The sequence below is a fragment of the Syngnathus acus genome, chromosome 5 (genome assembly GCF_901709675.1).
Source record: "Syngnathus acus chromosome 5, fSynAcu1.2, whole genome shotgun sequence".
NCBI lineage: Eukaryota > Metazoa > Chordata > Actinopteri > Syngnathiformes > Syngnathidae > Syngnathus > Syngnathus acus.
In genome coordinates, this window is record NC_051091.1 from 9271277 (window position 1) to 9297892 (window position 26616).

At 43.9% G+C, this 26616-nt stretch overlaps 1 protein-coding gene across 1 annotated transcript; it reads right to left on the minus strand.

Moving 5' to 3' along the window:
- Positions 1-814: 814 nt before the first annotated feature.
- erc2 (ELKS/RAB6-interacting/CAST family member 2) lies at positions 815-26173 on the minus strand. The gene is given in 19 exon segments (XM_037250969.1): positions 815-2956; positions 3029-3230; positions 3310-3377; positions 3580-4173; positions 4252-4399; positions 4649-4809; positions 4868-4991; positions 8060-8262; positions 10820-10960; positions 11033-11173; positions 11258-11395; positions 11743-11910; positions 12332-12499; positions 13100-13255; positions 15304-15378; positions 15462-15821; positions 15823-15897; positions 21009-21835; positions 26035-26173. Coding segments are annotated over 16 exon segments (3360 nt in total). The 5' UTR covers positions 21690-21835; positions 26035-26173; the 3' UTR covers positions 815-2956; positions 3029-3230; positions 3310-3350.
- Positions 26174-26616: the final 443 nt, after the last annotated feature.

Sequence of the window (26616 nt, forward strand, 5' to 3'; positions counted from 1 at the left end):
CTTTTCCTCTTATGTAGTATTTTAAGCACACGCACTTGCACCCACGCTCGTTGCCGTACAAATCATAAAAGGCCACGCATTCACCCACGCGTTCTTTTTCTGAGTAATGTTTACACCAGCAATCTTAAAAACATGCTGCACTCTCACAAAACTGAACAGGCTGGCTACTGAGGAAGGGAGTCGGAGTTTTTAACACAGTGAGACGTACATTACTCTCAAACACCGACATCACACCGCCACGATGCAAGAGTGAGGAATGACGCTCCACGCTCACACGAGGAATCATTCAGCATGCTGGACACTCACATTAAACTTGCTGCTATAGGTCGGCACTGTACAGCTCAACAACATTGACTTTTACAAATAGTACAGCCTCCAACGGCATCGGTGACAAGCGGAAATCATAGAGAAAAAAATGCTAACTAAATGCAAAAAATAAATAAATAAATAAAATGTTTCTGGCATTGGTCACAGTGATTTGTTCGATAAATGTTCTTTTTTTAAAGTAAAAAAAAACAACAACAACAACAAAGTGAAACTGTTTTTAGGCTCTGCATTTCTGGAGGCATCTGGCTGCATCCTTCCTTCCATCAACACTCCCATTGGCACGTAATGTTATAAATAAATAAATAAATAAATAAATAAATAAATAAATCAGCACAAATGGGCACATTTGAAATGCAAATGATATATTTCACGGTAGGAGAACCCCCTACTTCAAGTATTCAGTGGATAAGGACCTGAAAAGAGAGGATAGTCTGTCCTCTCGACGGTAAAGTCAGAGGATTTCATTTGATTGATTGATTTTTCTTTCTTTTTTTTTTTTTTTTGCTCCTCTGTCTGCATTGTCTTCCCCCTATAAAACACAAACTTATGATTATATTTGTCTTGTAGTTGTAAACATAAACACAATTTGGAGATTTTTTTTGGTCAGTGACAGACGATGGAAGCTTCACGTAGGAAGCAGATGACGCCTTAATTGTGGAAGATTGGAAAAATACATTTATATTTATATATATATAGTACCAACCAACACTTGGCCAATAGAGAGGAGCACACCATAGGGGGTGGGGGAGAAATGAAGTTCAGTAACAGTCGAATTCAGTTTCCACTAAAGTGTCACCACTTGTGTTTACGAGACGCCCAAATAAGAAAAGTCACAAGAAAGAAAATGCAGATCCGGACACAAGTGCTCCCTCTCTTCTTCTTTTTTTCTCCTCTTGATCTGATTTGTCGCCACAAGCCAACTGAGTGTGAAAGCATGAGGTTTTCAAAGTGCGCAACAGTGAGCCTCCCCTAAAAATAAAATTAAAAAAAATACAAAATAACAAAATAAAATAAAAAGTGATCTACAATTAAGCCTAAAAGTTGTCACAGCATTTTTTTTGCAGAAATTGACATGTGGAAAAAGTTGGAAAATCTCTTAAATGAAGCGCCATTTTTAAAATTGAACATAGTCTCTACTCACTACATGTCCAAAAAAAAAAAATTCTCCAACATGCTTAAATTATCTTCACAGCTTTAAAAATAGATTGTTTTATTTTTCTTCCCAAGCAGTCCTCTGGCTCACACTTTGAAAACCTCCGCACAAAGACAGTGGAAGGAATGTAAAACAGGTCAAAGGAATGTGAAATTCTTTTCTACAAAGATTTAAATAAATGAGCATTTCTGCTCTCCTCCTTTTTCTTTTTTTTTTTTGCACTGTTTGTATTTTCAGACAGGGAATGTTCATTTCTCCACTCAGGATTTTTCTCTAGATATACAAAAACACTTATAATACACTTCTCACCCTCTCCCATCCATTTCAGTAAAAAAAGAAAACCTTTTTTTTTGTTTTAATCTTGTCATTTTCTGACCACATATAGACACACTCTATAGATTCTCTCTATGTATAATATATGCATATCTATCATATACTGTATGTGTACATTTTTTTTGAAGGAGGCCACCTTGTTGAGAGGGACAGCTAGGTCGCTACGTTTAGGAGATGTGGAAGAGACGGACGGGTTCGAGGAGTATTGGTGGCTGGAATTTTCAGGAAAAACATCTACAGGACAACTCTTCCTAATTGTTGTATTTATAGTTTTTCATCCTCTTTGGGGTTCTTCAATTGATCGCAAAGTGCCCCTTGTGACATATGTACAAAGTTGTCGACCGCTAATGTTGATGACTCAGCGGTAGAAGAAGCAAATCCCTTGACTCACTGACACCATTTATATCGAGCACCTGCAGCAGGAGCACCATGAGTTGAAAATAAACAAAAATATCCTGCAACAACAAGAGGTGCGTAGGTGCATAGTCTCTTTCGTAATCTCACTTTTTTTTGTCCGCTTTGACACTTTGAATACAGATGGTGAGTGAAATTAATTCATGCAACACTGACGTCTGCATAGATTGATTGTTTTTTTTTTTTCTTCTCCCCCACTTTGTTGGATTGAAATGAGGTAATATGAAGATGATGGCAAAATCAAGCGAAAACGAGCCGGAGGACCCTTATGTTCGTTTCAAGGCACCTCTTCCAAAAATGATCACATTAAGTCTCCACGGGTGGCACGATCTATTCTTAATTGGAACACGGCACGTTGACTATCAGCTCCTCGAAGAAGGTGACACCACTAAAAAGGTACAAAAGAGGTCCGTTTGTGTGTTATCTCAGATATTTAGGGCTCACGGTCGCTATGATGTCATGATTTGGGGGCGGGGCAGTGACGATGGTGGTCCGTCAGTCAGGCTTGAGGGAAGCAGACAGCAATGGCAGCCATGACCTTGAAGCAATCATGAGAAGGAAGTAAGGATGGAAGAATAAGGATCTTGGAGAAGGTGGAGACCAGTCTTGCAAGCTCCTGAGGAGGTCCCATGTTCAGCATGGGGCAAATGAAGTGAAGACAGTGAGGAAGAGGAGGCGTGGGGTCTCTATTTAGCCGTTCCATGCTGAGAAGATCTGCTCCAAGGTCACCTGAAAGGCACAAAAGGCAAAGTAGCAGCAGAATACTTGATTTGATTATCCTGATTTATGGTTTGAACTTACCCGCTCGACTGTCAGTTTCCCAACGCCTGACTTGCGCATCTCGGGGAAGCCTGTTCCTCCCCCTCCCAAAAAAAACCCCCAAAAAAAACAAAAAAACAAAAAGGTCTCCTAGCTGAGTAAGGTAGAAAAAAACGTTTTGTCAGTGTCATCAAATTTCAACATCATCTTCTGGCTGCTTTTCCCCCAGTAGTGGCTGAGTCATCTGAAAAACAAAACATTTACATGTTCAACAACAAAACAGCAAAAAATATTGGAACCATCAAAAAAAAAAAAAATCTCACCCTTCAAAACAACTTTTGAACTTTGGTTGTCATCGCAACGATTATGCCCATATGCCTTCCTCATCATCCTGTCGTTCGAGGTATGCATTCGGGTGAAAAAAAAGACAAAAAAACATTATTATACAGCATCTCGTAAGCCATTTTTATTTTATTTTATTTCTGGTTTAAACTATGAATATAGTCAAATTTAAACAATAATTTCTTGTATTTTTCTTTACTATTTGAATACAATGAAGGTAGGTGAGTACAGAAGCGTAGTCAGACAAGCACCTGAGACCGTGAGTGACTTCTAACCTGGTCCGGGGAAGGGCGGTGGCCAGCATGTGGGGGTCCTCTGCCCGGACCCCCGCGATGATGCGGCGACGGGTGGCGTGGATGCTGCCCGTGGTGTTGGGGCTGAGGATGCTGAGAGTGCTGAGAGTGCTGAGGGTGCTGAGGATGCTGAGGATGCGGGTGCTGAGGGTGCTGAGGGTGGGGCCCCTGTTGGAGAGGGCCGTGCGGGTGCTGGGCATGCGGCGGGAGATGTCCATGCGAATGCTGCTGCGGCGGGTGCTGGAGGTGCGGATGTTGGGGCTGCGGGGGGCGCGGGTGCTGTGAGTGCTGGGGGGGCGGCTGAGGGTGCTGCTGCGGGTGCTGCTGTGGATGTTGAGAGTGAGGGTACTGCAGCTGCTGCGGGTGCTGCGGGGCGGCCTGCGGGTGTTGCATGTGAGGGACGTGCCCGTACGGGACCTGCTGGGCGTGGGGGAGGTGGGCGTACTGGCTCTGAGCTTGCTGCTGAGGGTGCGGGGCCTGGGGCTGCGGGTGGTGCGGATGATATTGTTCGTCTTCGTAGTTGTCTGCAATCAGTTTCATTCTGCTTTGGGTCTGCGGGACGAGATTAGGGCCGGATTAGCATCCAGTATTATTCATTGAATCATTCAAGTTGCGTGTTGCAATACGAACGTGCTGTTTGAGTTGGTGCATCAGTTTGTCCCGCTCCCGCTTCAGGGACATCACCTCCTCTTGGGTCTTCTTCTTGTTGGAGGCAGACAGTTCCAGCAGGGCGATATTAGCGTCTTTCTCACTAATCGCAGCCAGCAGAGCTTGTTGTCTGCATAAAGGTAATATGACGTGATTTTTTAATTATCCATCCTTTCCGGTGTCTCTGTTGGTTGCCTGGCAACTAAGTATGCTCGATGGAAAATGTTCAGGCTGGTGAAATGAAAGCAAAATTTGGTGCAGCAGCTCTTCTCTACTGTCACGATTTGCATCTAGACAACACGTTTGATTGTTCTAAGCAGTGACATGAGCAAAGGTCATTTGAGTTCAAAAGTAGCAGCGGCTGTGTGATGACACTCACTTCATCTCCAGAATCTCCTCCAGTTGTTTCCTGCGCTCTTGCCTCATGTTGGTGAGGTGGCTGTCCCGCTCCTGCAGTGACTGCTGAGTGGACGAGAGACGCTGCTTGGTGGAATCCAGTTCTTGCCTCGTCCTCTCAAGTGTGTTCATCAGGTCCTCCAGCTGATTGACGGGATGAGTTGTGAATGTCACATGACCAAAATCCGAGCAAGAAACACACCTTTGAGTGATGGCCGCCTTCCAAGGAGCTGTCCTTACGGCCATCCTGTCCCAAGCCTTTCTTGTCCCCTTGGGGTCCCAGTTTGATGTTTGAGCCTTTCTTGGTCGGGTCTTTGCCTCCTTGTCTGTAAAAGTACTCACGATTAAGCGCCGTCAATCACCTCTCGTCCGCTAACTACTCTCCCATAAGAAACATTCTCGAGGAGTTCCGTAAAAGCTAAGTAGATGTGGGAGGAGCCTTTGATATACTCACTCACAGAACAAAAACCGTAACACACATCCAAGCAGTGGAGTGGAGGATGAGTTACATTTGGAATCAAATTGCTTTCTGAATGGTGCCTGTCATGAAAGCACACGTCACACATGACTTGATGGCTTCACGTTAGCAATGGGAACAAACTTACAAGTTGGAGCACCGGAGTTAGAAGAGGGCTTAGGTGGGCAAGAATGTCACCTACCTGGGCGCTAAACTGCAGATGGGAGGGTGAGGGAGGGGGATAGTAGAAAATAGACGACAGGACAAGTGGAAAACACATTGGAAGCAGTAAAGGAAATTCAGAAAAATGAAAGACAAGACATTAGACCAAGAACAACAATGAACACACTCAAGTCATGTTTCCACCCAGCAGTAACAATCCCCAATTTTACATTGCAACCCGATCTGACCCACCAGCGGTGAATCAAGCTCCACCCTTGAGTTCCACCGTTGCTACGGTTACACAAGTACATCCCCCAAGTTTTCACAACGGTGAACTAAGCTGTACTGCTCGGTAGAAAAGTTGCTTAAGTTCATCGTCAACAAACACGGGAGACCGCCACCCCGTCTGCGAGAGCGGGCGCGGCCATTGCGTGATGCACTTTGGACTCGGGACCTCTGACCCGTGTGCATCTGCTGCCGAGGGAAGCAGACATGCAATCGGACAGCAAAGATCAGCCCGGGAAAAGACGAGGAAAAAGGTTTTTGGGTGCAGAGGAATGGAACTCAACAAGTGAGACAGCGCTGGGGAGAGAACCGCTTTGGGATGCAGGCTTAGACGGACCTGACGTTTGAGGGACCAGGATTTGAATCTGGACCGTACCTACAAGAGCGACTCACGAACGAATTAACACTTTGCATGCAGCCCACTGGGACTTAATATCTGCTAAGGCGGCTTAGGCCAAGTGGGAGGAAGTGGGAAGGTGGGCAGCACTTGGAGAGGAGAGTGGCTGATGCTTCTGGAGTGTTGAGGTGAACAGATGGGTGGCAGGAAATTAAAAGGAGCAGCGTGTGGAAACAAAAACAACATCACACGCGCGCAGACACACGCACAGTACATTTAGGAGGTGTGCTTGCGTGTAAAACATTAAAAACAGTAAGGCTAAAATGCTTGAAAGTTGTCGAAGGCGAAATCACACCAAGATGAACACAAATGCAAACAATAGACATCTTATTCTTTTAGTCTAAAAAAAAAAAAAAGGGATTTAAATAATTACAAAATATTATTGTCTCAAACCTGGTGTGATTTGTTTATTACTCCATCTATTCTAATTATAGATGCAGACACAAGTCTGGACATGAGTGACACTATATGGATAAATGTATTGGGACACCTGGCTATTGAACCAGGAAGAAGTGTGACAACTTTACAGGTCAGATAGTTTTGCTATTCTTAGTTTTCCAGAGGTGTTTAATGGGGTTAAAGGTCAAGTTCCTTTACACCAATATCATCAGTCACGTCTAAAATCCCCTAAAAATCCAGATTCAGACAGAATTAAAAGGTCATTGAATGAAATGTAGAGTGTCCCAAGACTTTTACACATTTATTAATGTAAGTCAAGGTTCGCAAATTAAATAATTTTCATAGTGGACCTTCCTCAAAATTCTTTTCTGGTTTTCAAATGCTACATGCAAAAAAAAAAAGAGCAAATAAACAAGCAGTGGCCAATTTATGATATGAATTAGATAGGAAACAAATAAACTAACCTGTCTCAAGCAATCAAAAATCAATACAAGGCAGCAAAGCAAGCACATTGTCGAGAAAAAAAAAATCAAAGCAAACAATAATGCAGGGGATGTTTGCGTCATGTGACGATGAACGTCACTGACGCAAGCATCCTTCAATCGTTCCACCGACCGCACCGCCGAGCTTGAGTGCCTAGGCAGAGCACTCACTTTCCCAGGAAGTCCCACACCATGCCCCCTATCTGCTGGGGGGCGGCGGACACCGAGGGGAGCGGCTCATAGGGGGCTCTGCCGCTAAGACGGGGGGTGGGCCGAGGGGCGGTGTGAGGGGGGGCTGTGGAGGATTTGTGGCAATACAACACGGCATTGCAAGGAAGATGAAATTGAAGGGGACAAATATTCAATGGGAGAGGTGGTCAAGAGTGGAAGGAAGAAAGGGAGATAGAAAAAGGAGCAGGGCAGAAAAGTGGGCAAAGAAGAACACCCAATTAATCAACAGGAAGTGATCATTGTCTCATCAATCATGATTAGCTCCACAGTGAAATGTGAATGGATGAATTTTGCAGAACAAAGCTGTTGACTGCAGCTGAACCTCCTAGGAAGATCCAGTCGGAACAATACACCCACAAGCCACTGCAATCGCAGTCTCAGAAAATGTGATGTTCCAAAAAAACAAAACAATGCACTGTTCAAAATGATTTGATATTTCCAAAGGCACGTTTTTCCTACAGGAAAGCAAAATATTACTGACGAGGGTCCGACCATTTTCAAAATAATCAGAATTGGCCCAAGTTTCTCATGAAACAGTAAATGCTCCTCAGTGTTGGAATCACTCATTATGATTTCCTTGCATCCTATGTCCACTGTATGGCGCTAACATGACGAATATTTTTAAAAACTTTGGCGCATCACTGTGCTAGAAGTTCCTCGATATTACGTTTGCAGCAATTACTCTGCTTCTCACCATCAACAAATGGAGATGGAGAATTGTATAAATGTTCTTGAAGGCACCAAACCAAGCAACCAGGTCAAGTTGGTTAAGTTTCTCCTTTTGCTTGACTGCAGACACACCCAATTCTTGATGTGAAAGTTTCTTTAAAGTTTTGAGCTGATTTTATCCATTGTTGGCATAAATAGTTTTGCAGGTCAGGTTGAAGAATGGATTTGATTGGAAGAGTGCAATGCAACTCTGTCATAGATGATCATGTTCCTATGTCATTAGCACACAGTCCAAATATGGCGGCATGTTACCTTTCCAACTCTGCAATCTTCTTATCTTTATCATTCTTCTCAGTCTCCACCTCCCGCAGAATGTCCAGGAGCCTCTCCACCTCCGTCTGAGACTTGCTGGCTTCATCCTTATAGTAGCCCATCTCCTTCTCCAACAGCTTCACTCGGTCCACATACTCCGGGTTCCCTCTCGAGCCCGACTGATGATCCACTTCGTGGGCTTTCTGAATAACACATAATAAAACACACAAAGATGGACTCAATTAACTGGGCGATACAAAATTCCATATGATCTCATCTCCTTATCTCGTCCCTTCTGTTTGTCAGAAAGTAAGTTGCGGAGTAAATAACACGAGGGTGTCATTAGTGGCGCTGGCTCATTAACTTGAATGGAGCAATAAACTAGCACAACTTAACGCCAATATGAGACTCCCAGTCATTTTGTGCGCGCACACGCACACACGCACACACTGGAGTGGGTTTTGTGTAGCACACAAAGACATAGAAAGCATCATGAGTCCTTCGAGTACACGTGAGGGGAACAGCCACACGTCAACACAGATCATACACGACAACCGCTGCAGCAGCGAAGGCCGTCCGCGCTTAAGGCCGCAGCTAACCACCCCCGCGCAGTCGAGAAGCTTGGCAACACTGAAGTGACAACATGCAACAAGTCCATTGATCGTGTCATGCAAAACCAGGAAAGCTACACAATCTTTGCGGCGGCCGCTTGAAACAACACTATGTTTTTGTTAAGCATGAGGAATCAACCAAGATACGGATACAGAAAGGCTGAGCAAATTTGAAAAGAAATATAAAATATTGAAAACTGTCAAAAAAAAGAAAGATGATATAACTATTTTAGGTTGCATTTTCCGTTCTTTTGTACACCAGCTTGCTTTTGGCGTTGCCTCGAGAAGATACTATTATATTTCCTACTGTCCTTATGCTGTACACATTTACACAGTGGATATAAAAAGTCTACACACCCCTGGTCAAATGTCAGCTTTTTGCAATAGCAAATGTGACCATAATAAGTTAGTTTGAAATCAAAGCAACAATAACACTTCACCATACATATTATTACCCCAATATTAGCCAACTTACATTGGCTCCCGGTCCATTAAGATGTGACTTCAAGGTTTCTTCTATTAACCTATAAATCACTGCATGGCTTAGCGCCTTCATATCTCATCGACCTAGTTGTTCCTTATGTTCCGTCTCGTAACCTTCGTTCGCAAAACGCTAGTCTTTTAGTGACACCGAGGGCCAAGAAAATGTCTGCAGGGTCTAGAGCATTTTCTATTCGGGCTCCAGAGCTTTGGAATGCCCTACCAATGGATATTAGAACTGCTACCTCACTAGAAACATTTAAGACACGTTTAAAGACACATTTCTATGATATGGCCTTTAATTAACCTGTAGTGGCCGATTCGGCTGGAGTTTGTTTTCGCTCCCTCGACCCCACCCCCCCTCCCCGGCTGGGGAGGTGGCTATCTGGATTCTCGTGGACCAATTCAGGATTAGGGAACTGCAGCTTACCCTCCTCGAAGACACTGCCAGGACAACCGAGGGCACCTCCGGCAGTTCTTCGCTTTGACTTGGACATCCACTTTTTCATTGATTTTCATATTATGTATTATATGTGCCCTCTCTGCATCCATTGCAGCCTCGTGATCCTGAAAGGGGGATCCTTCCATCTGTGGTCCCTTCTCAAGGTTTCTCATTTTCCCCTGGTAGGGGTTTTTTGAGTTTTTCCTTGCCCTTTTGGGAGCTTAAGATCAGGGAGAATAATTGTCAATTTTTTGTCTATGTGAAGCCCTTTGAGACTGCTTGTGATTTAGGGCTATACAAATAAACTTGACTTGACTTGACTTGACACCATACGCCCATCAGCGAAATTGCATCCATTCAATCATTTTCAAAAGTGCTAATAAAAGGTTAAAGCTAGCTTAGTTGATTTCGGTCGAGGGTGCGCCCTCTGCCGGTTGCCAGCCAATTGGCAAATGAAGACAAACAACAATTCCCATTCACATTCATATTATTCATATCTTCAATGAACCAAAATCGCACATCTGTACTCGGAAAAAACCCCACGAATGTTTGAGAACATGCCAACACCACACAGGATTAACAGAGCCTGGATTCAAAACCACTGAAATTGTGAGGCAGGCACACCCTAGTCGCCCACCGTGCCGGAAAAAAGATGGCGTCAATGCAAAAGTGAGCATAAATCATTTCACAGTATATTGAGTGAACTATTTGAAAATATAAACCAGATTCAGCACAGATGTGACAAGCACAAAGACTAGCTGCCCAATGTAAAAGCTCCTTCAGCGCCATGTACAGTGCAACCATCGACATGCATCTGGGTGTAAGCAGAGCCACGTGTGCCGAGATGAGCACCATGTGTCACATCCCAAAATCTTTGAGCGTCCTCATGCGTTCCGTGTGGTGGCTCAAACGAAAAGGGAGGAACTTACAGGATTGTTCACGTGACTGAAAAGCTGCTCAGCTTGCTACGTTGCAAGAGGAAGGGAGCAGGGGAGGGGGGGGGGAGTAGTCAGGGATGGGAGAGGACGTGTTAGGAGTCAGAGTGAGGCAGGAGACAACAGCAGCACTTTGTTCTACATGGTTACATCTGAACACGACGCAGACAAATGCAGAGGAGCGCACGAGGGGATAGCGGCGGGATGGAGGAGCTCATTAAAAGCCCTCAATTCACCAAGATTACATAAGAAATTTTTGGCATCAGCCCAAAGGGAATATCATCACACCTACCTTCTGTAATTGCGTCTCCAACTTACTGCACTCTTCTTTTTTCTGCTCGATGGCTATCTCCAGGGATTTGAGCTTGGAATCCTTCTTGAGGCCGGAAGACGCCAGTGAAGATGCGTGCTCTTTGAGATCGATGAGGCTGGACTGAAAGGTGCACAGAGAGGAACGTTGAGCCGTAAAGACACGAGAGCAAACACAAGGATCCGATTTGCCAACCTCTTTTTCGGTTAATTCTATCTGCAGGCTGTTGACTTTCTCCTTCAGATCCTTGTTCTCCTTCTTGTAGGCATCTACTTCCTCCAGACGTTCTCTATCTTCCCGCTCTCGCTGGTCCTTCAGACGCTCTATGATTCTCTCCTGATGACACAAGAAAATAATCAGCAAACTTACTCATTTGGCATTTTGTGTTCTTGTGAAACCAGCAACCTCACAACGCTTTACCTTCTCTGACAGCGCCTCCTCCAGGGTGGCCAGGGCAGTGTCGGTGTTGGTGGAGTCGGTCTGCAGAGACTTGACCCGGTCCTTCAAGTTGCTTAGCTGTTTGTCTTTGTCCCGCAGTTGCTCCTGCAAGTTCTCAATCTGAAGGAGGAGGAGGAACATTACATCAACACCAAATAGTGAGCAGGAGGTGCTACATTTTAAAGTTAACACAGACCAAGAAACAAAGAATAACACAACAGAAGGAAACAATAGAGAAAGCATGAGCAGGTCAGGCTGAGAAACTATCACTGGAAGTATTTATAGTGCGCGCGCACACACACACACACACACACACACACACACACACACACACACACACACACACACACACACACACACACACACACACATATATATATTCCATCCATATATTCCATATATAGTACATAATATTCTGTAACCTGGTGGCAAAGTCAAAGCATCACAAAAAAATATAAATAATATACCTTTTTCTGTAGCACATTGATTTTTCTTTCTTTGACCTCCAGCATGTCCTTCATGTCCCTGATTTCTCCAGCAAGGGTGCCTTTCTCTTCCGTCAAGTCCTGCAGTTGCTTGGTTTTCTTGTTGAGGAAGGACTCTTTCTCCTCCAAACGCAGACGTAGAGCATCCACCTGGAAAAATGAAGCCGTTTTCTTTTTTAAATATCAATGAATAAACAAAAAATGGGCTCAGGCAAAGGGCATTTTTATTATTATTTTTATTATTCAAATGGCAAGTTTTAGTGATATTAAAAAAATGAGACAAAGCCAAATAATTAAAAACTTGACAACTCAATTGAATTTTCTAGAGGGAAATAAAATGAAGCAAGTGAAATAATGTGATTGCACAAGTGTGCACACCCTCTTGTGATTTGCTTTCCAGTAGAAGCCTGAACCTTATGTGCTAAGTTAGTGGATTTTTTGTCAGAACTTTGTAGGACCTGCTGACATTATTTGCCTCAGGCTCAAGGCAAGGCCATTTTATTTTGCTTAGTAAAGGTCATTTTGTTTGTTTTATCTTGTTGACCTACTGCCACAACAGTTTTCACGTTACCTCTGTTTGCAAGATGGCCGCCCGTTGCTCTTTGGCAGTGAGAGACTCTTTGAGCACTTCAATGTGCTGTTTGCAGTCCGAGTTCTGGTTGTTGAGGGTCTCCAACTTTGTCTGCAGAGCCAGCAGTTCCGACTCCTTCTTGGACAACTCCTGCTTGAGTTGGTCAATCTGGACAAACACACACACACACACACACACACACACACACACACACACACACACACACACACACACACACACACACACACACACACACACACACACACACACACACACACACTGGAATCACAATGCTCAATCTCCTGAGTACAGCTCTGGCGCTATTTTCATCAACACAAGTTGCTATCATTAAAAATGCATTTGAGACTGACTCCCCCTCCCTGCATTCATCATGTATTATACATCATCCCTATTCATGATGGATGGAAAAAAAAGTCTAAAAATAGCATAACAAAACTGTGAACTGGTCTGCGGCTGGTCCGCTAACACAAGAAGCAGCGAGTAAACAAAGAGTTAATGCTACGGGGAGACAGATGAGTCCCCCGGAGAGAGACGTATTGGTGTGATAAGGAGCAGAAGCTTCATATTAAAGAAGCTGAATAATATTTCTTATTTTTTGAGAGGGCTGATTAGTATTCCCATGCATGCAGTTCTTTTGAGAAAATAGCATTGATGAATTTACCGCCGACAAGACAGTTTACTGATGGTGCTAAATGCTAAGCGCGGCAGCCTCGCTCATCAGTATTCACCTCTTTGCATGACGCCTACCTTGGTCTTCATAAACTTGGAGTGGTTCTTGTAGACCTCCATCTGCTTGATCTCCTCCTCACGGTCCTCCGTGTTCAGCAAGCCGTTTGCCTTCAACATTTGGATTTCATCCTCCAGGTCGCGAATGTTGCGCTCCAGAGATGCAATTTTGGTGTCCTGTGCATAGACACGCAGACATGCTCACAAGTTGTCGGTGATAAATTAAAAGTCCACAAAAGCAGGTTGAAGAAGGTTTTAGCATGAGGATGACAAAAAAAAAAGAGAAAAATAGAGCAAGATTGTGACAACGAGAGGAAAACAGAAGATCTCTGCATCTGTCACAGATCTGCAAAGCTCAGGCTGCTACAGCTCAGAGGACGAATCACCGTTGGGGAAACGTTGCGCAAACATTCAGCACGAGCAGACGGGAGAGAATCGTGCGGCGGAATAAAAAAGAAAAGTAACACACTGCAGATTTTGCTGCTTGTAGATTCCGAGCTCAGGACTGCGACTGTGAGTGCACCTCAGCTTTTTGAATAAATAATACAACGTAGCATTAGCCAAGGTCCGTCGGTGCTCTCGCGTCGGTGCTCTTTTGGTCACTTCCTTTCATCCAAGTGGCTTGAACTTATGAACTTATCACTAAAACCACTGAGGAGGAACAGCTCCAATGAATCCTCACCGGAGCAAAGTGAAGACTCCCATGCACGTTACAGCTCACCTCAAGCCCACGTCCATCAACTAAGTCGTCGTACCTTCAAGAGCGAGCGATTTTATTCCGTCCACATGTCATGATCTCGGGGCATCCATTTGCTCGCTAAACGTTTTCTCCGTCTCCCTTTGGCTCGGTGCGCTTGCATGCTGGCCTCTCACTGTCATAAACAACCACACCTGTTTCCATGGCAGCGGCAGCAGGCAGGCTACACGCTCTCGGCTCGGCGAGGGCGTGAGGGAGAAGGGGAGGGAGGATTATTGGCGCTTCCATCAGCATCACAGCAATGGAGAGGCAACGGGGGAGGTAAGAGGAGGGGAGCGGCGCGGGGTCTTCCTGCACACGAGAGCGAGAGGAGGCGGGTCTTCCCCGAGTTCGCCGCGCTAATCGACGAGGATATCAGAATTTGCGTACGACGTGACGTCCGCGCCATCCGAGGCGAAGGGGTGGGGCGGGGGTTCGGCCGTGTCTGCTCAGCGGTGATGTCATGATTTATTTTAAGGAAGTGATGTCAGGCCTCTGCAGTGAGGCTGCTGGCGTCTTTGGAGATTCAGTTGCTGCGTGGCCTGAATTTCTCCGCTTGTCAGATCCAGTCTCCGGATCGGAGCAGATCTATTTGCTGGTTTGGAGCACAGCTCACATATTTCTATGATGTCAATCAGAGATTTATGTCGAGTATAATAAAATGTGCACAATTTGTGGGCGTGGTCTCTGAGGAGGTCACTTGGATGATGAAGGGGTGGGGTGGGGTGGGGGTGGGAGGGGCTCATAGCAGTTCCTAACCAGATTCATGAGAAAACTGCTATTTTCAATATGAACAAAACACAAACATGCATGCAAAATGTATGTTTTTAAAAGATTTCACTTTTGAGCATATATTTTTCAATGCATGCATAAAACCTCAGTTACCCTAACCCAGCAACAACAAGGCTTTGAAGCAAACCACTAAATAACCACTTTTTTTTTTCCAGGGCAAAGGCCTATCTTGCATAAAAAACTGCTGAACAAGAAATCAACTTTTTTTTTAAAGATTTAAACCTATGCATGCATGTTTTTGGAATATGGGCTGGAGGGGGCAGAGAACATGCAAAATCCGCTTCTCTTTTCATATAAATCCAAAATGTTACATTCAACTCAAATTCTTACTGTTTCCAAACATGCATATCGTGTGATTTTGTGAACAAAACAAATTGTACTTTTTTTACAAATTGCTCATCTGCAGTAATTACTTTCCTTTTGTTGTTGTTTATGAGTGCACACTTGTGCAAGCATGAAATTTGAAAGGTGTTATTGAATCTTGACACAGCTTGATTTGGAGCAGCCGTATGCACGCTGACACACACGCACGTAAACACACGCGCTTGTTTATCACACAATTCTCGTGAAATCTGCCAGTGTGTTGACTCAGCAGAGTATCACAAGAACAACAAGTGATTTTCATAAAAACACATCAGTGTGAGCCTACGCTTGGACAGTAAGCAGATGAGTAAGCAAGGCTGGAAGTCGTACTTACTTTCATCTCTATGATGGTTTGCAGGGCCTTGGTTTTGCTCGGATCCTGGTGCAGCTGATTTCTTCGGTGCAGCTCCTTAGAGAAGCAAACAAGAATTTTTTTTTAGCAAGAAACAGGACACACTCTTTGATCTGATCTTTGATTCAGTGACAGCATACCTCTCGCAGATGAATGTTTTCCTTCTCCTTCTGGTCCAGAATGACCTCCAGGTGTCCCAGCTGAGCCTCAGCCTCAGCAATGCGCCTGTTCCTCTCCTGCTCCTCCTCGTCAGACATCCTGCCGGGCCCCGAGGGCAGCCCTTTACTCTGCAGCATCTCCAGCAGCTTCTTTATGGACTCGTCTCTGGCTCCCAGCGTCTGCTTCTGCGTCTCGATCCTCAGTTCCATCTCCTCCAGGGTTTTCCTCAGCAGGAAGAGCTCCTTGGCCTGCCGGTCGTGCTCGGCCTGCAGCCGGCGGAAGTTCTCCTCGGTCAGCTCGATGGTGGTGAAGTGCTCGGCGCCGGAGCGGTTGCCGCTCTCCCTGCTGCAGCAAGTGGTTGAGGTCGCGTTGCGTGCGCAGCTCGTCCTGGAGAGCCTGGATGGTCATCTGGAGATGCTGATGAGGTTCAGACACACACAGGCTCACATGTTGGAAGGAGGACACGTGTTTGCAGGTAGGACAACAGACGGGAAGGTGACAAACACTTCTGAAATGTTGGAGAAAATCCTTTTAAAGTGGAGCAACCGTGGATGGACAAACATGAGGAGCAGCTCTTACCTTCTTTACAAGCTAATAGTGTTATCAAAGACCTCAACTTAGAAAGTCAAGTGACACCAGACTGATCAACAGGAGAGCTCCAAAAGCATGGATACAGAATCCCATTAATTCTATTTCATATCTATTCGCCCTGACAGAATAAAAAACATAAAAATATTGCATTGAGCAATTTGACTCATTTTACTTAGAGTTATAAATAAAAACTCGAAACAGCAAGATTTAAGATTTGGCAGAATACTGCACCTATTCAATAATGTTATAATCATAATAATATTTATTCAATGATATTGCTAAAATAGGATCCGGGTGTAGAATTGCACTGCACCATATAAAGCATTTAGTCCATGTCAATTTTAATGAGCAAGATCTGTATGTCCAAAAACTTTAAATACACCCGTGCCATCAGTTTGACTTACTAACACGAAACTTCATTATCAAAAAGTTCAGTGTACAATATTGAATTTCTCAAACTGAAAATCGTTTTCCAGGTCATCTTAAAATTCAGAGTTAAGATTTTCAATGTGGTAAATTAATCTTTTTTTTAAACTGTTTCAAAATAGTGCCTTGCCACCAGACTTAATGGTCTAAAGTCAAGTCATGTCCGTTAGCATCCTCTACTGGTGAAAGGTAAACAACTGTGGAAAATCCAATACTGTACACAGAATTTTTTCGATGTTAAAACCAAACAAAAAACGAAAGCAGTATTAGAAATTATATGGTTTAAAAAAATGTTAGTAAAAATAGTTCTAATAAATACTCCAATGACACAAATACACCGACGCAGTAATCAGGCCTTTTGAGTTGTGGTGCTACACGGGGGAAGACACATTTGGAGTGAAAAAAACCAACTTTACACCATCGATACGAGTATATTTGGGGCAGCATGACTCAAATGCTATCGGTGTCCATCAAGGGAATCCTTTTAATTTCTTCTTGGTGCTCACATTAGGAGAAAAGGTGAAAAGGGATCGCCAGGTTGCTGCAAGTACACATCACACTGAAGGTGACTCTATGTTGTGCACGCCACGTTTGGTGCAAACATAGGGACAAACCTTTGTTCTCCTGGCATCCAGCAGCTGCACAGCATGGGCAGAATGAACAGAAAAAAAAAACACAAATGTATGGTAAAACAGTCAGTGTAAGAGCGTGACGTAACAGAGACGGGATGAGCAACATAAACCTGACCCATCTGAGGAAAAGAAGCCACTTGGCAGCCGCTCCACATTTTTAATCACAAGATTCCTTCTGATAAAATAAGAATTTGTTGACCTTTCTGGAGAGAGTTGAGAGTCACAAATAATATTCAGAAAAATTATTGCAGCACATTTAATATGTGAGGAAGCGGAAGTGAATTAGATGACGAGACAAGCCGTCACAGTCGCTAAGTTGTGTTTAGGTTGCCGCTTTGGACTGAAATGTATTTCATGGCGTTTGTGTCAACTTCCCGTCATCTGTGTTTAGGCCAGGTTAGCACTGCTGTTGAGTCAAATGATCGTCTTCAATCTTTGTTGCCCTCATCAGCTCTTCTATTTAGATACGCATGTCTTCTTAGGTCAGTGGACTTTGTCAGGCTTATTTAAGAAGATTGTAAATTATTCTCATCAGGCATCTCATTAGGTATGCCTGACCTGCACAAGATGTTCTTTCTTCTTTAAACAATAAATGTCTTGTTAAATCAGAAGATTACAGTAAATTGCAATTGTGAAGGCAGACATTTTTAATCCTTTTTTTTTTTATTGTATCCTTAAAAAATCCTCTGAATGTATACTAAACGTTTAACCCAAGACATACTTTTTGAAAATCCATATCTTGTGTACATTCACTCAACACAATACTGGTAGTGTCCACGAGGCGGCAGTGTTTCTTTTGGCATAAAACCTAAAGGTTGCTGCTGAGTGAGAAGCTGCAGCCACGTACCACGATTGTAGTCAGACTCCAAGCGTGAGTCATGACCACAATCCATCCACTGCTGTCATAGCCTCCATTTCATGTAATTTCCCATGTAGTCTTTGACATCATGACGATTTTAAAACGTTTCAATAAGGAATGATAATGCAAATTATATTCCAATTTTGATTGGTTAATCAATAATGACAAAACAGTGATAAATCTCCCCTCTCAGCATGTCAGTCCAGTATCTTGGCTTCCTCTTCATCTCATGTTCTATTCCGATCAATAGCCTTCCGTCTTGGAGCTAAAGTGCTTAGTGCAGTCAATGAGTCCATTTGCATAATTGCACTGTGGTTGAAAAAGACTGACCCACCCATCAATTACAAGAGTGTACCACTTCCTGTGTCAGGCAAGACTCATCTGATATTGTCGTGGTCGTGAGAAAAAAAAAAGCCTCGCCTTTTTGCTCGTGTGCTAGGTTTTCTCTTTTTTAATGCCACCTCAGTCGGTAATACCTTGTAAGCCCGTCTTGCCTACGCAAACATAGAGAAAAATATTGTCGGAGGACCTGACACGATTCTGGTCAGCGACAAATTTTGATTCATGTTTGTCAGAAGGTGCCATTGGTGTACGCTGGGAATTTATTGTAGGGTCGAATTGGACAGGTGGCCTCACAATGTGGTACAAAGAGGTCCACACTGAGTCGGTTACCCAGGTGGCCCCAACAAACATGAAGTGTTTACGTGTTAGTAAGCGTGGGCGAGTGCATCGCTCATGCGGAGCCAAACTGTTGAGTCACAGCTCACTAAATTCATTTAAATCAAATAAATGAAATCTTTTGAAGTTCCAATTTATCATATACTATTTATCATCTTGATCAGGTTTTGGGGACATATCCTGTTTTTTATTTGACTTGATATGACCTAACTCCAATCTTCAAACAAATAAACACAAGTTATTATATTAATACAGAATCTTAAAATGTATATTACCATATTGAAGACAGCACGTAATTTAAAACTGGGTTCCAAAAAGATGGAACAGGTCTAATGATGAATTCTACTCTTTTAATTTCTTAGCCTGAAGAACAAACGACACACAAACATGTTGTGTGTCGCGACGTATGAAGCTCAGCCTCCATTTTGGGCCGCATGTTGATAAGGGCTGGCTGGCTGGCTGGCTGGCTGGCTGGTTATGTGAGCGTCACTGCTCGTCGTGACTCAGTCAGACGGAACCGGCTCTGGCTCACATCTTTGCTGCCAGCAGATTGTGTCCAGCTTCAGCGGCTCAGGAAAATGTGCTGAAGTCAAACAGTCGTGTGTTGTTACAGCCGCCTGAACGACTCAAAGACAATTGTGCTGTTTGGACGTGGTAAACACGGGCCCTTATTCCCTCGTCTTATTAAGCAGATGGATGATATTTGCTCGAGCTCGCAAACGCCCGAAGCACCTGCTGTGAGAGACGTGGCGTAACGCATACAGCGCCGTGCGAGATTTTATGACACCACTTGCTTTCTTGTTTTAATTACCTTCTTCCAATAAATCAGTAAATCAGCGAATTGGAACATGGTAGTAACTAAATTAATTAGCTTTCCATTTTCCTCAGTGGAATTGAGTTGAGTCATTTAAGTTGAATAGAGGCAGCTTTACATTTTATAATTTCCTGAAAGAAGATGTGAAATCAGATTTACAATAGTCGTTATTGTTTAAGTCATCGGTGTCAAACTCAAGGCCCGGGGACCAGATACGGCCTGACACCTCATTTTATGTGGCCCGCCAAGACAAATTGTGCAACTGCAAATTGTCTTCACTTAAAAAAATAGAGATATTGCTAGCAATCTTTTTAAAATATTTGAACAATTTTTACTGGTCTTTATTTTCAAAACTAGTTATTCATCAGTTTGTTGTGTCGTCTATACTGTGTATAAGATAACGTAGTCATATTGGCTACTGAGTTTGACACCTCTGGTTAAAGTCATTCTGTCGGCAAGGTCTGGCCACGCGTGTGCATTTTAAAAAGCCCGGAAATCAAGATAAAAAAGAGCAATTATGGCAGCCAGCTACATCTGCCTGTGAACATAATTGAGGGCAGCGTTCGAGATAACGCAGAGAGCGAGAAATGGTCTGAATCTAGCAGGAAGTCCAAAATGCGCACCTTTTTATATTCTACTGGATGAAATACATGCAACCAAGTTATACATATGTAAAATGATCCACACTGAGCGCTTAATGGACTTGAACAATGGTAAACGTACACAAGCTTTTGTCGAGGGATCTGCAGCAGGTGAAACCAAAGCGTGAGCGAGAATAAAAGCCGCCGTCTCTTTAAAACTCGGAGACACAGACGAGGTTGAAGCAACGGACGTTTTGGTTTGAAAGTCAACGTTGCATCCACCCAATCCTCTGCGTCTGCTGCTTTGGCTGATCGTAAAATGGACAAGAACAATAAAGGTAACGTCGTTTATTTGCCTTGAGCATGTAGTTGCCTCATGCCACACTCTGGAACACATTGGATTATTCCAAGAAGCAAAATGCCAACCTAGCTTCTACGCTTCTTCTGGCTACATTTTATTAGCAATTTGCATAATGAGATGAAGATGACAAGCTAGAAAATGAGCATGACTCAAGGCGGACTGGAAATTGGAAGCTACATTATGTTCAGTCGGTAATGACTTTACTTTTTTTAGAAACAAGTATATAAGCAAATAAAAGACATCTGCGCTTTGGGCGATTTTATGCATTTAGTAAAAGATGAACTTTTTGCGGCGGAGGCGGACAGATGATCAGAGGAATTAAAAGACGGGAAGCTGAGCGAGGTGCCCACTCTTGTCAGAAGTTGACTTAACTGGGCTGTGTCTACAATCCCACACACTGAGGATAGCCAATTGCACTTTAATACATATATTCTGCATTAACAAGGAATTCATGTTGCTAAATGAGTAACTCTTTCCAGAAAGGTCTTGAAAACATAGAACGTGATAAAACCTTGAAGGACAAAAGACCAGCACGGATCTCTCGCTGCAGTGAATGATGAAAGCCGGGCAGCCGGCCGGGTCTTACCTGGTTCTCCTCGTGAGTGACTCTCATCTGCTCCTTCAGGATAGACGTGCGCGCCGCCTCCTCCTTCCTCATGATGCGCTCCTTCTTCAGCTCCGGGCTCCAGAAGCTCTTGATGCTGTTGGTGGACGAGCCCAGCTTACTGTCCTTCAGGTCCAGCTCCCTGCGCAGCATCTCGTTCTCCCTCTGCATATCCCTGAACTGGGCCTGCATCTCCAGCAGTTCCCCCCCACTGCTCCGCACCGCCTGCCTCAGCAGGGCGGAGGGCACCCCCTGGTGGTGGTGGTGGTGGTGGGCGTGCAGCATGGAGATGGAGCCCAGGTCACTGTAAGACAGAAGGTCAGCATGGGGCAGTCCCACTGAAGCGATGTTGGGACTACTGCCCATGGCTGTGACGCGGCCCCCGTACATGGCCCGGCTGGTGGCCCGACCCAGAGTGGTGGTGCCCTTGGGGTACGTGGCCGTGGAGCCCACGCCCTCGTGGTCGCTCAGGTACATGGGCCCCGAAGTGGCGTAGGCAGCGTTGAGAGACTGAATGTTCTCCATGGAGAGCGTCTTGCCCCCCGCGCCGCTCCCGCCCCCGCTGTTGGCCCTCCGATGGCCCAGTCTGGGGGACCGAGGCAGGCGCGGGGAGCGTGCGGGGCTGCTCTCTAAGTGACCTACAGCTCTGGCACTGCCGTACATGTCCCGTGAGTCGGCCGCGCGGCCACCAGGGGGGTCCTTAACGGGGGCACGCTGCGAAGATACTGCACAGGTTCGCTGAACCGCACATGGGTGGCTTTCTTGGGAGGTGGAGCACGTCAAACGCGGAGGGAACAACTGCGAGGCGCCTGGAAAAGGAACAAAAAAAAAACATTTGTCAGGTGAATAACACGCAAATGAAAAAAAAAAGACATCCTGAGCAAAAAAAACTTTTTCTGTAGGTTTGCCTGTGCAGCCCATGAGCCCTATGAAGTCCGGCAAAATGAATTGCCACACATTTTGATGAGTCACATTTTTTAAAAGTGAATGCATAAGATGAAGAACAAAATGCCTGACGCATTTTAATAGAATAGAAAAGCTGCATCAAATAGTTTGCCTTTGCAAGGATCATCACTTTGGTTAAAGTAAAGAAGTGCACTGATGGGAACATTTTCATTATATTTTCAGCTACATGGGTCCATAAAATTTCCATTTTATAAGGAATAGCTGTAATAATTTACAAATATTGTCCTCCTTCCATGTAAATGAAAGCCTCTTAGTGAGGTGATGCAGTGCCGTTGTACAAAAGTGCACATTACAGCTACAATAAAGATTGTTAATACAATGCTTTTCTAAAAACATCCAACTAATCTTATGTGTAATGGCACTAGATCTCATTAGCTTATGCAGGTGTGCACACTGAAGCGGCCGCTGACTGTATACAAGGCAAAAATCCACTTAAAGCTCCTAATACAGTCCGAAGAGCTTTACGAGCACAAAATTAATAGACGAATTAAAGCCCTGGATGCAATAATGTCTTATCACACAACAGGCTGCGGCTAACTAAGCAATTAATAAATGCAAGACATGTTTGTTTTGTCATCTGCAATGTGTGCAGTTGGGTTTCAGGAGACTTGCTGAAACTATGGCGGAATATCCACCTAAGAAAATAACTGGGCCCAGGACTGGTAGTGCAAAGGAGCCTCAGGCAGCTGAGAGGATTCAGAAGCGACATACAAAAAAAAAAAAACGGGTATATTCATACTTTATCGTTTTAATTTTAAGATGACCAACTTTAAAAAAAAGCAAGCCAAAACTAATCATTTCTCCAAAATGTTCACATTTAAAACTTCACACATCTCACGCAGCAAAGGCATCTATAGTTTCATCATGTGAAATATGTCTGGCTATGTCCCGTTTGATGCTCATAATTGCTCTAAGGCGCTCTTGTGACATTGTCGACCTCAAACCATTTTTGATCAACTTAAAATTGGAAAAGCTTCTCTGCAGATGCTACAGTCACAACAGTAGTGACCCCGGGAATTCTCAGTTCCAACCAAATGTTTGAAAGGATTATGAACATATCGTGATATTCTAAACTTCGCCTTCCACGTTATCTATCTTAGATTTATTTCATGCATGCGTATTGCATAAGGAGATGGCGGTAGCTGCATTTACCTGACCTTTGCCAAATGTCCAAATAAAAAAATCAACAAGCACGCAATATTATATTCTTTAGCGCTCGACATACCTCTACTTTGCGCCCGTTTTCCTCCTTTTCCTTTCTGCGTTTTCTGGAAGCAGCCCCTTACAATTTGGACTGCCTTTTCGTCATAAAAACGCATTGACAATGTCAATAATAGCACAACGACGTTTTGTGTGCAATACAACTACCCATGATGCCACGCTCATCTTGCAATGTAAACAAAACAGCAGCCTACTTGATCAGGTGAGGTGGAGGTGAGGAGAGCGCCAGGAGGGCATCCAAACAGAGTTTTGCAAATATATATAAATATCTTTAAATTTCACATTTTTTCTTATTTAGGAGGAAATTCAATGCATATCAAATGTAGATGAAAAGCGTTTTTTTTTTAAACAGCAATTTGGTATCCTTTCCAGCAGATGGCGCCCTAGGCGACCGCCTGGCTTGCCTGTGCTACCTGCGATAACGTTCAGGGCACCATTTTGGAAATGTTCTAAATTTTACAGACAAGTGCAAGCTGGGGGATCTGCAAGAAGGAGGGCTGCAAAACTGTGGGAGTGGTCACAGCCAACTTCAGAATGCAAACATGCACAGTGAGCCTTGCACTAGATAAATCAGCGTTTGCGCTACGGCACAGGTGTCTACGGTGAATAAAGCCATTCCATTAAAGTAAAACTTTTTTCCAAAATATTTGAGTTAACAACGGAATAGATGTGGCTTGCGTCAGTTTGTTATCTTTGCTGACGCTTTCCTACGATCGCTAGCGAGTGAAGTGAGGCTACATTCAAATCTTGCTAGCAGTTTTAACACTGCAAATATTATCCATCTCCTTGACTACTCATAATCGGTATTGGCCCTGAAAAACACATATCGGACTATCACTAATACTTGACCGAGTGGTGATGAATCCACGAGAAACACATCACAAAAATGGACTCAAGCATCCATACTTTCTCTCTGGTGGCACTTACTGCTCCGGCCCAGTTTCCATGGTGATGACGTGTAGGCTAACAGAGATTAAGCACCTCTGTCGCCGGACGTCGTTTACCAAATCTGACGGACGGAGGCAAAAGACGACGTGATGAAAGCCTTTTAATTCATGCTTGTCCTTGATTTGTTGCCGGGCTTTTTGGAGTGCTGATAAGTTAACATCAGATCTCCACCGAGCAAGACATTTGCAAGGTCATTTGTTGAGGCCAGGAGGTCAGAGAGGACACTCCTCTCTCCAAAACTGAATTAACATGCTGAAGAAGCTAGACAATCCAAATTCCTCCATCGTAAAATTCTTCTCTGAGATGCAGCTGGTAAATTAAATTCCAATTTAACACACTTGGGCCTACACAACAAGCTGCGCTTATCTTCACTGGTCAGCTTTCAACAGCTCAAGACAAATTGGCTGTGCAGACAAAACTGTCCCCACCTTGGATGAACTACAAATTCCTAGCCAGAAATAAAAAGTGAAGCTCATAATGTGCCTTGTCTTTAAGTGTCATTGAAATAAAATGGTTAACAGTGTCCCTATTCAAATTCATTACTTTGTTTTCATAACACTAATGCACAAACTGTAGGTGAATAAGAAAACCGCAGTTTACGTAAATGATTTTTTTTTTTTACATCATAATTCAACATTCACTTAGCCAAATGAAGTTCCAACACAGAAACATTTGAACAAAAGTAGAGCTTAGGCTTGCTAGCAGACAGCTAATCACGCTTTGTTGAATGGTGCTGCAAAACCAAACAACTACTGTATAAGTCAAGTCACATGTATTTAGATAGATCTTAATCAGATAATTGTGTCAAAGAATATCCCTAAGGAAAATTAGCATGGAACCGCAAATTAAAAAAAAATATTTACCCAATTCACAAAACATATTGGTATCATCAACACCTTATAATTCATGTGTTTTTTGAAAAATCTCAATTGGACCAAATAAAGGTTGGCTAAAATAATGTTTTAACAATAGATTAAGCTAGGGCCACGTGCAGAAATCATCTCTGGCAATTTATTGAGCATTGTAGCGACGAGGACACAGATGACATACTAAAAACATTTCACTGCTGAGTGTCTGCAAGGACTTTTTGCATAAAGGTGGGCACCATTCTGACATTTTGCCACATCGCCGGTGTTCAAATGAAACAGCAGCGACGAGGGAGGGGAGACAAGTGGTCGAAAGGAGACAATGGCGCGCTCCATTTAAGGTCAGAGTCTCAAGCAGACAAAGAAGGACAGTTTTCTAAAATTAGCCCTCAATGTGGGTTGATAAGAGTCACTTCACACGAGAAGTAGCGCCAATCCCTTGGAGTGTGCTGCAAAATCAAGCCTCCTCATCATGTATTCTACTACTGAGCCTCAAACGCCCCAAATGGATCCCATTCACCCCCTCCCACCTTACCTTCTTTTAAAAAATGACGATCAAAGGGATGGAATTGAATGAATGCTGTCATGTTAAATATCTCGCACTAACACCACAGATAAAAATACGTGAATGTTGCACCAAGTGAATTGCATGTGATGCAGCAGAAGGAGCACGAACCCACTGACAGCTCAGTGGGCCTCCATGTTTGATGGTCCCGGCGTGGTGCGCGTCGAGCCACTGAACGCACCACCTTGACATTAGACATGCACCAAATGAAACCTTTCTTTAAAAACAAAACAAACAAAAAACACCATCGCTGCTCTATTAATTGAACACGGCGTTGGGACGCAAATCGTCCGCTATCTAGTGGTCAATGGCCGGCTGGGTCCGAGCTAGTGTCCCTTCAACCCGCGCACGAGAAGATAAAAAAAAATGATACTTCACGGACCGTGCGAGTGATTTCAAGAGGAAAGATTAGGGTGGAATTAACGTACAGAAAGACACTCACCTCCTTCGATGTCAATTCCTCTCTTGTGCTGCTACACGGACGGCATCCCGTCGCCTCCATTCAGCCGAGCAGCCTCCCTCAGCATCCTGCTCTGTCATTGGTCCTCCTCTGCACGCCAGCATCATCAGCGTCACTACCGCAAGTGGCAAGATGCATGCACGGCGGGAGGTGTGTGTACGTGTGTTTACGTATTCCCACATTGTCATGGCTGTTAATTCAACTAAATAACTAACATAGGGAATTTAAAAATCCCACAAAGAAGTGGATGTAGATGAAGAATTTATGTTCGCCCTGAATTTGGTCTCAAAGGCAGCACTTTCTCTCATGCTGTGCAGTCTACTATGCACCGCCCCCAACATGCCGTTTAAAGATGGCTAATGGCATTTCTCCATACTATTAAGGCACGGAGGCTGCTAATCCCAGGGAAGGAGGGGCTTTCAAGCGTGTCAGACTAAACTAAGGATGGAAGGAAAAAAAACTCCATGCTGAAGTGCTGCTATTGTGATTGTATTAAGATAACGTGAAGTCACTGCCACCATACTCCATTCGTGGCTTAAACTTTTTCTTGCAAGTCAAAGCATA